Source organism: Electrophorus electricus, chromosome 3 (genome assembly GCF_041902795.1).
Source record: "Electrophorus electricus isolate QZ-2024a chromosome 3, ASM4190279v1, whole genome shotgun sequence".
NCBI classification, from domain to species: Eukaryota; Metazoa; Chordata; class Actinopteri; order Gymnotiformes; family Gymnotidae; genus Electrophorus; species Electrophorus electricus.
The window spans coordinates 24,711,991-24,727,146 of NC_137499.1; the positions used below are offsets into that span (position 1 = coordinate 24,711,991).

Sequence of the window (15,156 nt, forward strand, 5' to 3'; positions counted from 1 at the left end):
GCTCCGGGGGGGGGGGGGGGGGGGGGAAAGAGAACACTCCAATATTGGAAGCAGGGCTGAAGTCACGCAAAGCTAGAAAAAAGTCCTTCATCAATGAGAAGCAAAGAGCCAGACTGAAGTTTGTAAAAGACCATAAGGATTGGACCGTAGAGGATTGGAGTAAGGTGGTCATCTCTGATGAGTGCAATTTTCAGCTTTGTCCAACACCTGGTCGTGTAATGGTTAGACAGAGACCTGGAGAGGCCTACAAGCCAGAGTGTCTCACACCCACTGTGAACTTTTGTGCAGGATTGGTGATGATCTAGGGGTGTTTCAAGGCTTGAATCTGGCAGATTTGCCTTTGTGAAGGACACATGAAATCAAGCCACTTGTAAAACTTCCTTCTGCTCTGAGAATGTTCGCCAACTCTGATGATTGCTTTTTTCCAACAGGACAATGCTACATGTCACACAGCCAGGTCAATCAGTGTGTGGATGATGGACCACCAGATCAAGACCCTATCATGGCCAGCCCAATCTCCAGACCCGAAGACCACTGAAAACCTCTGGAATGTGATCAAGAGGAAGATGGATGGTCACAAGCTATCAAACAAAGCCAAGCTCTTGTAATTTCTATGCCAGGAGTGGCGTAAAGTTACCCAACAGCAATGTGAAGGACTGGTGGAAAGCATGCCAAGATGCCTGAAAGCTGGGTTATCCCACCAAATATTGATTTCTTGACTCATTCTAATATTAGTACTGTGTTGTTTATAAACGAATATGAGCTTGTTTTCTTTGCATTACTTGTGGTCTGAAATTTCTGTAACTGTTTTGTTATTTTGACCATTAGTCATTTCCATTAAAAAAAACATGCTCCAAAACACATCGTTTTTATCTGGAATTTGGAAGAAATGTTGCCAGTAGTTTATAGAATAAAATAGATAAAATAAAATAAAAACTGCTCAGCCTGGTCAAACACATAACCATCAATTGCTAGAGTAGAGAAACTGATAATTGTGTAGTGGTCTTTTGTTTTTTTCCAGAGCTTTATATATCATGTAACAACAATGTCTACTGTTTCATATTATGCTATATTGTCACGATTAGTCCCTCCCAGCTTCCATGTTCCATGTTTTCCCTGTCTTGTGTATTCTAGTTCCATTCCGCAGTTTCATTTTCTCTGCGCCTCATTTTATTTTCCACACGTGTTCCTCATTTCTAGTCTTGTTAAGTTCACGTACTTAAACCCTGTTGTGTTACCTGTTACCTCTTGGCTGTTGTTTATTCGAATGGTTGTGTTTCTCTGAATCCGTGCATTTGTTTGATGGTTACTGTTGATTGTTAGGTTCATTGTTTACTTGAATGCGTGCGTTTTTGGTTGTTTGTAATGTATCCCCATACTCTCCGTGTTGGCTCCATGACCCTGGGCTGCTACAACAACTCTGATTTTGTATTTGCCCATAATAAATCTCGCTCTTCTCCGCACATGCGTCCACCTCCTTACCGCTCACCGTTACATATTGTTTATTTTGTTATGAAAGTGTCCCATATTTACATTTCCTATTTTATATACCAATGCCAGTATTCATTTTTGTTTGCTGCTACATTTAAAACAGTTCTGCTGTGAAAGAGTATTGCATGTTTGATTTTGGGTTTTTTTGACCATATTCACATTTTAGGCCTATATTTTGCTTGCAACTATAATTGAAGTGTGTTCTATTTACCTTTTGTATATTTTATACATTCAAAATTTTATATTTTTGTATGTGTAATTGAAAATTTGCACAAAGGTTCTAAATAAAAGGACAAAAATAATCAGATTTCAATATTTTATTATATTATATTTTATTTGATTATATTTATATAAGGATGTACATAAGTAAGCACATTTTAGTTGCTGAGTATATAATTCAGTGCAATATAAACAAATGTATTTCCATGTGGTCATTTTATAAACCATTTATTGAACTTACATAAAATATGCTATACCGTGATAAGTACTGTTATCTGTATATGATCATATCAGGATATGAGATTCTGGTCATAGTGCACCTTTATTTAGTTATTTTAAAAATAAGAAATGGTGATATTCTTAGTAAATAATATCTGTGATTTTAATTAGTAAATTCAATTGTGATTTAATTTTCAAATTTATAGTTACATTTATAGCATTTAATGTATTAGATAAATGGCCTAAAATTATAAGGCATTACAGGTTTTGACACGTGAATCCTCCCGTACCAAATATAGGTGAAGGAAAATTAATGAAGTTGAGGAAGAGAATGGGAAAGACATACCTGGTCTCTAACGTGCCTCTGACCCAGAGATATGCAGCTCTGACATAAATGATAGAAGGATCGAACTTCTTTCTGCAGTGTCTTTAGCCCAGCCTGAGGGCAGAAGAAAAAGAAGATGCCTACATGAATTCATATGATTTTGTTGGAACAACCATTTTTTAATCAAATGCTGCATAAAAGTAAATATAATCAGATGCAGAGGGAACACCAATGCAAATGCTCTGAATTCCATTTTGGATAAGACAGACTAAACAGAAAGCCTGACTAAGACAACACAAGCACCACTCAGGCCTACTGACCCCGCTCTTTTCTGATATCAAGTCAATTTGTGATGTTCAGGACAATCTAGGACAATCATACAATTATTTTGGTGAGGCTCAGGTAATACTAACACAGAATCTCTGCTGCACAAAAACAATATACTCAAAAAAAGAAGGGCACAGTACAAAATACTATATAACAGATGGTTTCAGGAGCAGCATCACAAAGATGTACATGCATTTTGGCAGTGGAACGTTTATTCCATTGATACAGTGGTGATCATATTTATTAAACAACCAAATGAATAAAAATGTGTCAAGATTCTGTATGTATGTGTGTCAATACATTTATCCTTATGCATATACACAAGCATATATAATTAATAGGGTCCTTTAAAATAAAAATCTCAAGAATGGCAGAATCTACTCTATGTCTCTATACCAATCAACTTAATTATCAGGATCATACAAGTTTTTTGAGCAAACCAAGCTTACCAACAGCAGAAATGATCCCAGACCCTTACAGAATAACAGACTGAGGGGGATTTTTTTTTTTAACTGGCCACAAGTTCACTAGCCACATGTTTACCCATTTGATTGAGAAACCCAGCATTTACACTGAAGTGAAACTGTGCACCTACAGATAACTCATGTACAAAATGTCACATACATGCAGAATGTTGTGTGCTGAAGTCACATGTTCAATCCAGTCTAAGACAAGGACACAAGAGTTCACATATTTGACTGCCAGTGCTGCCCCAAATCTTCATAGTACACTTTCCAGTGCAAATGCTGATTCTCATGTTCTTTGTATTCAAATTAGCTAATTATTGCATATCATCTCCTGATTTACTAGACAGTATCCCAGAAGGGAAGTATCATTAACAACTGTATAGTGTAAAGTGTGATTTTCAAAACTGTCGTCAGGTTACAATGGGAAAGAACTGGACTATGAGTGTTCTACAGTAAATTATCTTTCAGAATCCCAGCCTCCTGATTCCTTACTTTAGCCAAGGAAGAATTTCCTACTGTTAGTGTCACTTAACACTGTTATCTCACTTCTGCAGTTAAAGAAGCTAACAGAAAGGAACAGAGGAGAGATAAGCTACCTTGTCTGCTTGAGCAGCTACATGTGAGATCTTCACTCTCTCCCACAGCAGGTGGAAAGCAAGACACCTCATTGCAGAGACCATTAACTATGAAACAGTTACAAAGATAATAATGAACAGTTAAGAAACATTCACACAGATAACAACAACACACAGGTACAGTTCTGTCTTTTGTCTGTGATACCTCTTGGTCAATCTCCCCAGACTCCACTCCAGTCTTCAGCAGCAAAAAACATGGATCCAACAGCTTCCAGGCAGTTATATCCCTGGCACTAGCACACACACAAAACACACATTCATGAGCTCAAACATTCTGTCCAGAACTGGATCATAACCTCTGCTCTGAGATGTACAATTCGTTCAGATGAGAGATCTCAGTCCTGTAATAATTATTTCCAATTTTGATTTCCTTGCATTGGCTCCAATGCATTCTGGTGGATTATAGAATCCACTATAAAGTGTCTCTGATTTGTTTTTAAAACTTTAACTGGACTTGCACATGCATAGGTTGTGCACATGCTTTTTTGCCCACCACCACCACCCCTCTTTGGAGGTCCTACAGTACTTAATAATTAATAATATGTTTAATGAATCTACATATGTGGCCTTTAATAAGAAGGAGGGCATATATAGAAGACATATCCACAAATAAAAGAAGAACCGGAAAAGGGGAAAAAATATCTGACATTCAACATATATGCTTAAGGCAATACTACTTACAATATTAAATTATGATACTGTACGTGTGTATGCATGATTGTACATGTGTTTGTGTGTGTGTGTGTGTGTGTCATGTGGTGGGAGCATTCATGCAAAGGATAGTTATGTGGAGTGGTTGTTTATGTATGCATTATCAAAAGAACTGTAACCTTTAAGATAAATCTTTGAATATTGGTAGCCTTTTTTTTGGGGGGGGGGGGTCTTGATGTTGAGTTCAATCTGAGTTTGGGATATTACTTTTGCAGAAAGTTAATGAAGTCATGCTGAACGCAGTTATCAAAACTGAAAGGTGTTCCATTGATATCTATAAGAAAGTTTGTCCAGTGAGTAATGTTAGTATGTTTTTTTTGGTACCATAAGAAGCATTTTGCTGTTTACCTTTGTTAATCTTACAGTTGACATATATCCTAATAGAGTGATGGGGAGAGGGGGATAGGCAGCTTTAATAATGTGGTGAATTGATCAATAAATTGTTGCCAAAAGTGTTTCATGTGCATACAATGCAATATGAGTGTAGTTATCATGTGTGTCTAGTAAACAGTGTTCAGCAGTGTCTAGTGAACAGATTTTGGAATCTATGAATCCCACTTTAAATCATTTTTGTCTAGTGTAGTGTACTCTAAATAATTTTGTATTGAATAAGATGCAAATTAGCACTGTTAGTCATATTAAATGTGTTTTTAAGGATCTGTGACCATAAAATCAGAAGTGGGAGTAACTAAAAGATCATCTGATTTCCTACATGCAATTTATACATCATTGAATTTGATTTTGAAATTAACTTGCAATAAATAAATTAAATTTAAAAATCCTTTAATAAAACTAATATTACATTGTGGATAGGTGTTTATTTGAAGAAGAGATATTAAAGACATCCAAGATTGGGGAGGTATGTTGATATTTTTGATATGTTTATATTTATTGAGAAAATAATTGATTTAAAAGATGTAGATATTCTAGGTACTGGTTACTCCCGATATCATAGATCTGGGATAGACATGAGAACAATATAAAATTATTATCTTTGAAAGATGTGCTTGAAATTGATTTTTTAATAGGTGGGAAGTCAGGCTTATGCCATATGAGTGTATATTTAGTTGGTGTAATTTGTAATTGTGTGTAGTTTCCTCCAAGCTGTCAGAATGCTAGCCATCACTGGAATTGAGAAGCAAGGGTGTTGGGCTAATAAATGGCAAGTTTATCTGAGATTTGGATTTTACTGGTTAAGGTTTGTTCTATTTCTCTCCAAGGTTCACCTAACTGACTAGGCTTTATCAATATAAGAATGTTCTAGAGTTCATTTGCAAAGAGATATTGTTGAAAATTAGGAGCTTCAAGGTCTTGGTGCATTTAAAATTTTTGCAGCGTTAATTTAATTCTTAGCGGTTTGTTTTTCCTGTAAAATTTGGAAATAAAGATTTAAACTAGGTTAAAGGGGGTTGTATGGGAGTAAGTTTATTTTTGGTAATATTAGGGATAATAGAAGGTTAACAATTAAGGTCATCAGGCTTAAAATTAAGTTTATGCCGCTCTGACAGCTGGGTGGAGACTTTAATACCCAAATATGTTGTGCTGAGAACTTTGGGGGATAGCTAAAGTGTGGTCTGGTGTGTTTGATATCTTCATATTAAGTGGAAGGATGATTCATTAGGCCCAATTAATTAATTAAAGGATAATTTTGGAGTATTTTTCTATTGTTTCTATAGTGGGGTTAAGAAGAAAGTAGTTTCTATAGTGGGGTTAAGAAGTAACTGAAGTGGGGTTAAGAAGAAAGATTGTGTTCTAGGTTTGATGTCTAAATACCTTTGATATTTGTATTTTGGTGAAAAACGGCAGCTAACATTTCTATAAAAATTGAGAACATAACTGGAGAGAGTGAGAATCCTTGCCTACTACCTCAACGTAGTGTGAAATTTTGTGATGCGTACATAACATGTTAGTAGTTGCGCATCTTCCTTTAATGAAACTGGTTTAATTAGGGTGTATTAGTGATGAGATGATAGCAAGACATTAGCCTAGAAGCTATTTTGTGTGTCTACATAGATAAGTGATGGTGGTCTGTAACTGGAGGGTAGGGTAGGGTCCTTGTTGGGTTTTAGATAGATTGAGATGGTTGCTATATTTCATTTGAGAGGGTAATTTTATGCCATGTTTTATTTCTTCCACCATTATAAATAAAATTAGGGGTAGTATGGGCAAAAAATGCTCATAAAACTTAGCAGGAAATCCATCAGGGCCAGGTGCTTTATTGGTAGTCATCTGATTAATAGTATTATGAAATTATTTTAAATGTTACTGGTTCGCCTAAAGTGTTTTTTTTTTGTCTTTGTTAGTTTTGGCAGGTTAATATTGTTGAGAAAGAGACTGATATCTTCTTTTACTAAATCATGACCAGATGAGTAGAAGTTTTTAAAAATAATCTCCTCTGGTGTCTGTATGATTTTTCCTGCTGAGTCTTTGATTGATGAGATTTCAGTGTTTTTTTTTTCCTTTATTGCATTTAGTAAGATTTGCTAGACATTTTCCATTTTTATTGTTATATTCAAAGTGTTCATGGCCAAGTCATAACAAGAATGGTTTTTATTTATAATCTCATTTCTTAAAACATTCTGAATTTCAACTGTGGTGCTGTCCACCATCTTATTCTCTAATTCCTTCATTGTGTGTTCTAAACTAGATTCAAGTTCTTTATTTTTCTTGTAAGAGCAGTAGGATATAGTTTTCCTCTTAGTATGCTTTCCTAGTTCCCATAGTAATGTAGCTGAAGTCTCTGGAGAATCATTTATTTCTAGTAAGGATGCCCACTCTCTTTTGAAATAGTTATTAAATTTCTGGTCCTTCAATAGAGATGTGTTAGAACACCATCTTAAGTTTTGTTTAGGTGTATGTTTAAAATTGCAAGTGAGACAGGAGTGAGAGACTGATATTAATGGGGTGATATTTTATGTTTGATATATTATGTATAATCGAGTTGCTAATTAAAAACAAGTACAGGAGTGTGAGTGACTTCTGAGTGGATTGGTGATTAAAAGGAGAATTCTTCGGAAGATGGATTATTAAGACGACAAATATTTGCAATGGTTATAGCAGTGTTGATGTTAATGTTAATTATAATGACTCTGGGTTCATTGTATTGGAGTTGTGTTTAAATTAAATATTTTTATTTAGCAGGATAGATACACCTCTGTTTGGTATTTTGGAATGAAGAGAAAATGTGACTGAACTCTAGTGACTAATTTGTGCTGGGTGGATTCTGAAAGATGGTTCTCTTGTATTATAGATAATCTGCTCTTAATTTAGTGAGATAATGTAGGATCTTAATGTTTGTGTGTGTGCCAGTACCACAAATATTCCAACTTACAAAGTTTTATGATAGCACATCAGTAAGTTACATTTTGCAACATATATCGATAATATGGTGCTGTTGTTTAGAAATATGAATGAGTAAATGCATGTGGAAGTATACACATCATAATATATACTGTATCGTAATGCATGTTGTACTGCAAAAGTAACCAAAAACAAATCATAAAAAAACTAATTATAGCTTATTTCTGAGCATAAAAAGAGGGAGAAGGAAGAGTTTAGGGGCAAAGAAAAAAAAACATTTATTTGGGGGGGGGCCCTCATGAGCGAATGAGCAGGGCCTCATGAGCGAATGAAATAGAATGAAGGTGTGAAAGAGATGTGGGAGAGAAAGAGGGAGAGAGACTTGTGCAGCCAAGAGGTGATAATTTTTTCTTCGTACAACTGGCCATCAACATAAGTTTGTCTACAACTCTGGAATGTTATGGATGTGTTTCAGGCGATAAGTTGAGTTTGTTGATTATGAAATCTTTCAACAGGTTTTCAGGGTCCTCAGGAGTTTGTTCAGGGATCCCAGAGAAAACGATATTATATCATGCTGTATGCTTGTAAATCCAGAAGTTTTTAATTTCTGTTTTCTTTAACAGTTTTGTAGTGAGTTCACTGACAGACTGTAGTATTGTTTGGTCTTCTTTGGTTTGTGATGCAATTTGTTTTTGGCTCCATGCCAGGCATTCACATATGGCCTGGAATTCCTTATGCAGTACTTCTACTAGTGAGATTCTGGTGTCCAGTGCCGAAAGTTTATAGTCAATTAAGTGGACAATGTCACTAACTTCTCAGCAGCCTGTTGAAGGTTGTGGCTCTGCATCATGGGGTAAACTTGGCTGGCATTGTCGTTTACAGATATGTACAATATTTTGTTTACCTTTTTTTAATCTTCCCCTCTGTCTCCATTCATTATTATGTAGTTGTTGTAATGGGTGTAATAATTTCCAAAGGTTTAGTTTGTAAGGAGTGGGTAAACCAGAAAAGAAAACACTTTCCCCTAAAGAATTTTTGTTTTGGTTGGAATCTAGCAGCATCTTACTTCTTGCACAGTCTCATGGGAGAATGATGTGCTTAGCATGTCACCGAGTTATGACTTGAGTAACTTCCATTGCAGCTATGATTGATTAGCTTAAAGCACCTGTTAAACTGTTGAATTGTGAACTGAGAATTGAACATTATTGTCAATGTAGGTTTGTATGTGGAGATGGTGGTGATCTTTCTCTTTTTATTATAAAGCACTTTGGTGCTATATAAATTACATTTTTCTTACTTTTTTGGGGTACTAATTTTGCTGATTTTCCCATTGAAACAAACACAAACCTCATAAAATGCCATTTTTCAACTTTCCCTTCATAGACGTACGTGCACACACACACAAAATTCTACCTGCTGAAGACCGCCAGCCTCTTCATGGAGGTTGCAGCACTGTACACATCATCCTCATCAGCTGCGTTCTGAGACAAACAAAATTAAACAATGTAAGGTTGTGTGTCTGTACTATGTTAAGCACACCTAAAATGTGCACATCAGACTCATCTTGGGGACTATGGCTTAAAAAGATTGTTTTGTTTAATTATTTTTGCTTTTTCATTCATCTTCAAAGTACTTATTAATTTTAAAATATATTTGCAAGATTATACAATTTGTGTATTATTCCTTTTCATTTTAAGATGAAAAGTTCCATAAATGCACTACATTAAGCACACGGTTGGTGAACTGTCAGAATATGCTACTTTCTAGGTGTTTGTTTCCTAAAAAGGATCCTATATTACAACCTCTATGTAAGGTGCATTTAGCATGGGCTTCAGGATATGGCACCCAGTCAGCCACAACACAATGACGCCTCCCTTACTTTTTAAAAAATTAGGAAATTTAATAAAAGTGCATTAAAAAATTAATGGAGCAGTGTACAAGATTTAGGGGGATCAAGTAATACAAATCGAATATAGTATACAAAACCAAGTTTTCATTATTTTCATGAACAACCTGTAACTACGTATCATTGTTTCTTAGCTTAGAATGTGCTGTTCATATCTACATAGGGAGTAGGTCCTCTTCCAACAGAGGCCACCATGTTTCTAGAGTAGCCCAGAATGGACAAACCAATCACTCGCTCGAGAGAGCGCCTTTTGTTTTTACACTGAATCAGCAACATGAATTTGGTGTGGCTATTCTGAAATGGAAATCGCTGTTGAAGGACAAATGCTTTCAGTGACCCTGAAGCTGCCTGTTTTCTGCTGGACATGGGCATAATTACCAACACAAGTAACTTCAAATCAAATCAGTTAACTTTATCAAAGTATTCCACTGCTAGTTGTACCATGTATGACTATGTATGTGACAAACTGATTTGATTTGATGGCCTCCATTGGATCTGCTATGCTTTTGGAAAGGAAGCAGTGGGGAGTGAGGGAAGGGTATTCAGCTGATTGCAATCTGCTTGATACTACTAAATTTCACACTGCCCCTTAAATTAATAATGTTCTATCCCTACAAGTGCCGATAAAATGTATTGTATAGATTCCTGCAGTGAGAAATGTAACTACAGGTAAGTGCAGATAATTACCTGAAGTAGGTTGGATAAGTGTGCAGTAAATTTCTCCACGGTTGCATCCAAAAACTGGCTAACGGCTCTCTCAGCACGAACGGAGAAGGTGTAACGATCAGAACACAACGCACACAGAACGTGCACACATGCCTCCAACACAGACTCTTCGTGATGCTTTTCCATAATTTCACAAACTTGTGACATCATCATCTCCAAATACTGGGTTAAAGGTGGAAACAGAGACACAGAGAGAGAGAGAGAGAGAGAGAGAGAGAGAGAGAGACACAGAGACATTTCGCTATTGCATACCCTTCCATCAAAGAATAACCTCTAACATCTTTTTAATTTACTGCTTATACATGAATGCTCCTGGTCCCGGATGACAACAGTGTATTGTAACAAAATATACTTAAACAAATCTGAACCAGTTTTGCATAGCTATCTGAAATGATGCTGCCATATCCATTCCTTCACTGCACTGAATGCAGAAAAAGCTCACTCACTCAAGATCTACCAGTGTAAGAGTCCCGCATCTATACCAAATTGGCTACATGAACAATATGGTTACGGATGGATGTAGTTTAATTACTGCAGAATCTCTTCACAGGGGACACCAGGACATTTCCTTTTCTTGATGCTTTCAGCACTCAAGCACGCATGTGTCACATACTCCCCCTCCGGCATTGTGGTTCCTGTGGCAATGAGCTCCATGTGCATTTTGTTTTTTGATGTTGTTTTATTGTATTCCTGTAGCAATGTTGTCTTGTGGTTTTGTTTCAGTTTTTGTCTCCTTCCCTGATATATGTTATGTTGATCTCTGTACCTTATTAGTTTCAGCTGTATCTTGGTTCCCTTGATTTACCCATGTATTTATACCCTGTGGATCCCAGATTACCTTTTCTAGGCGACCTGTGCTGGAATAGGCCTCAAGCTCAAAATAAAGTGGTGCTCTTAGAAGAGAAGACACCTTTTCAGCATCTGATGAGTACTGACAGAGAGAGAGAACACTTTCACATTAAGATTATACTTTAAATTTACAATGCAGATATACAAATGTCCCTGCGCTTGCTAAGGAAAAGAAAGCAACTGTGTTTATGAAGAGATTTTCACCTTAGCTAGTAACTGGGGCAGCAGGAGTATGAAGTGGTTGGTGATGCGCCTTCTCTCTTGAGCTTGGAGCTTCCTGCCTTTCACACTCAAATTCTGCAATACACAGAACAGCAGCACAGCTCCATATAATGATCAAATTATGACCAAATTAGTTCAGTGGACTCAAGACCCTTAATGACTCAAAGCCAATAGTTCTACTTTCAAAAAATGTATTTTAGAAATATTGTAAATAAATACTAGTGAAAATACTGTATAATGACAAAGGTATTTAGCGCAATGTGAATAAGAACATTCCTGATTTATTCTATGATGCCTGTAATCTCTTACTCTCTTCCCGACTAAATGTGATGTAGGGCCTGTGGCCTCTGCTGCCTGTCTGACAGCTGACATCATGATATCAATAAGCGCACCCTCTTCAGCATCCTCCAGGCCTAACACACACACACACACACACACACACACACACACACACACACACACACACACACACACACACACACACACTCAGAAGGAGCCCCACCTAATCCTCCAGACCAGAGGTATTGAAATCACAGTACTCATGATCCAGGTCCTACAGATTTTCCACACTCCCTTTTTTTAGGAGTCAGGTTCGATGATTAAGTAGTCAACCAGTTACATTAATCATTTAATCAAACATAAGGGATTACAAAGTCCTGGACCAGACTTGAATACCACTGCTCTAGATGCAACATATATATTCAAATGTTTGAAACTGTAGACAGAAAGGTCTGTGAAAACATGTTTTAATCTAAATGCACAGAAGACTCACCTTGCCCAGCTCCTTTGTCATACAACAACAGTGACGTCATCGTGTTCCAGTCAGTCAGCTCTGACCCTGCTACATTCCAGAGGCTGTCCACCAGGTAGGCAGCATGCTCGTGATACTGACACACAATGACACTAGATTATCATTGTACACTGCAGTGGATCAATTATCAATATTCTCAACAACACTTTGCAATGGCAATTCTATGAATCAAATTTTCTCCTTCCAATAATTCCAATAATTCAATTTTTCTTAGCTATTTTGCTAGCTAACTGGCAATGCCTACTTTGTGGCCAAATTTACATTTGATTTGAATGTATTTGCTCCGTGAAAAGTTTGTCCCATGCCAAATATAAGGAATGACCTCTGGTTTACAATAATGCTGATATTACCTTGCTTTGAATAAAGAAGCACGTTAGCAGGTTAAGGAATGCTGCGCTGTGTTTTTCATGCTCTCCTTCTGATAAGGGTCCCAGTTCAGTACACAGCCTGTACGCATGCACAAGGTCACACACATGCGCATGCATGCACATGAACAGTAAATCAATGTTGTATGTTTTGTTTTTTTAATCTTCCTAGAAAACTAGTTATCTTCATTTAAGCAAGGAGTAAAATCAAAACATTCAAAACATGTGTTATCTTACAGTAAAATCTTCTTACCATACCTCAAAACAGGTAACACCCTTGTGCTGTTAGTTGGACAGATAGCAACAATTCTGGATCGCTGAATCGGTGGTGAATAATAATAATAATAGCAGCAATGATACTCACACATGGTAAAGAAACTCGCCAGCTGCAGAGGCCAGTCCTCTGTGTGCTGCAAACACCAGAGGATAGACAGAACTACACTCATCTTCTGTCAGACAGTCCTCTACCCTCCTATACACACACACATACACGTCAGAGCAGTCAACAACATGCCAGGGTCTTCAAAATAGATGGGAAATCATTTATGAAAATTGGCACGTTTGTACACATACTCACTGTTTAATAACCAGCAGCAATTTGACTGCTTCCACAGCCACATCAGGATCTTTATCCATCACCATGTTCAACATCCTCTCCTTCAGAACACAGTGTATGTTAAAACAAACAAATCCCAATACATGCACCACCAACCTTGAGTAATCAAGTGATTTTGTGTATTGCACAATGTGAATTGTCATCTGCCATTGCTGTTAAAACAATGTGCACTCTTTATACCATTTACATTTCACTCTACACAATGTGCTGCACTTTAAGGTTCACTTCCTACATACTTCCTAATTCAAATGATAATTTCCCTACACTATTAAAAGAAAGTTTTATGAACAGCTTTATGCACACTAATTATTATAATAATTATTATTAATAAGCTTGATTTATATAGCACTTTCTAAACAAGGTATACAAAGGGCCTTACAGAAGGATGGAATAAAAATTAAATCAAATAAATTATAAAGCAAAGATCAACAGAAAAATGAAGAATATACTTAGAATAAATTAATATATTAGAGAAGCAGCTGAAATAAAAAGGACCCACTGGGAATGCTCGGAACACTTTATACACATTAATACACATTAAAGTAATGTGATTAATGTGTATTAACGTTAAAAAAACCAAATAAACCAAAAAAAAAAAAGCAGTACTTTAGTACTCTTTCTGAAATTATGCAGTTTTATAAAAATGCAATTCTTAACTGATGTAACAATAGCAGGAACATCATTGTTGAGTTACCTGTATATTGCAAAATTCCTTGCCAAACTAAAAAAAAAAAGTCTGGTTTAAAATTATATTAATCATTTTATGTTGCATATTTTTAGGCACCAAGTTATAAATTGTTAATTTTAAAATATACCATACTATCATTGTATATTTATTATTGACCCCAAGTTAACCACTACAAGGTCACCTTAAAGCGGCTGGTAAAGAGCTCCAGGCGGCTGATAAAACTTCTCTCTGCATACAGCTTTTGCAAGGCCAACACACACTGCAGGCGAACACTGGCTTGCTGTGGAAACCAGCAGACACACACATACACAATCTTTCTTTTACTACTCCTAGCCAGTATACTCTTATATTCTTAATTTAAATTGCTGCAATGCAAATATTAAATCATTAACTTGAGCTGTTTTAAATGAACCAAGAATGTTTGTACATAATGCACATGATGGCAGCTTTCTAAATGATATGACATACAGAAATACCACCACAGATTCCTTATATTTCTTGTTTATGCACTTGTCATCATAGGTGAGGCTGTCAGTCACTCATAGAATAAGGCCTGAGCCTTAAACTTGAAAGAACAGGACAACTTATTACAAAAGGACAAGTAATCAAAGCTGCATCATGTTGTTCCACGCTGACTAAAGAAATTGGTTAAAACAGTTTCTTTTTCCACACTGATGGCCTTACTTCACATGTCTGACAACAAATTCTTGTGGAACACTATTAACTCTGAGATTTTTGTATATTTTGTGCATTTCTTATTTAGTGTGCAAAGCAACAGAGAATAGAAAAAGATGAAAAGAGGTGACAGACCAGGATTCCATTGCATTTATCTTAAAAAAAAAAAAAAAAAAAAAGTTGCAAAACTGTAGATCAAGGATGTCAAACTCAATTTAGTTAACAAGCCACACCATACTCTGCCCAACATCAACTATTTAAGTAATAATCAGTACATCAAAACTGACTATTAATGAATAACACATCAACTATCTAAATTACCAAAAATGTTTCTAAAAGGTTTCTGAATGCACAAACTGAGCTTGCTCACACATAAAACAGATAAACAGACTACAATGCATAATAATAAAAAACATTTTTCTAATTGTTCTTTTTCTAAGAGACATGCTTACAACATCAAATTCTTTGATAGTAGATGTTTAAGTAGATGTCAGAAGCCTATAACATGGTGCGGAGTGTATTACTCTACTTTTCCCCCCAGTGCAGTGTTTCCCCAATCGATGGCAGTAGTTATAATGGATCGCAAAGCTGGCTGTATATACTT

The 15,156-nt window shown here is 36.2% G+C and overlaps 1 protein-coding gene across 1 annotated transcript in view; it reads right to left on the reverse strand.

Moving 5' to 3' along the window:
• Positions 1 to 15,156, reverse strand: part of stag3 (STAG3 cohesin complex component) — a 47,584-nt gene that overhangs the window by 21,651 nt on the left and 10,777 nt on the right. Inside the window, exons 9-21 of the mRNA XM_035524216.2 lie at positions 14,059 to 14,157; positions 13,151 to 13,230; positions 12,938 to 13,045; positions 12,559 to 12,655; positions 12,170 to 12,284; positions 11,707 to 11,810; positions 11,380 to 11,472; positions 11,165 to 11,257; positions 10,288 to 10,488; positions 9,108 to 9,175; positions 3,829 to 3,916; positions 3,645 to 3,731; positions 2,276 to 2,368 (exon numbers count right to left, since the gene is read on the reverse strand). Of these exons, the coding sequence (XP_035380109.2) occupies positions 2,276 to 2,368; positions 3,645 to 3,731; positions 3,829 to 3,916; positions 9,108 to 9,175; positions 10,288 to 10,488; positions 11,165 to 11,257; positions 11,380 to 11,472; positions 11,707 to 11,810; positions 12,170 to 12,284; positions 12,559 to 12,655; positions 12,938 to 13,045; positions 13,151 to 13,230; positions 14,059 to 14,157 (1,326 nt within the window). The remainder of the gene's footprint in view (positions 1 to 2,275; positions 2,369 to 3,644; positions 3,732 to 3,828; positions 3,917 to 9,107; positions 9,176 to 10,287; positions 10,489 to 11,164; positions 11,258 to 11,379; positions 11,473 to 11,706; positions 11,811 to 12,169; positions 12,285 to 12,558; positions 12,656 to 12,937; positions 13,046 to 13,150; positions 13,231 to 14,058; positions 14,158 to 15,156) is intronic.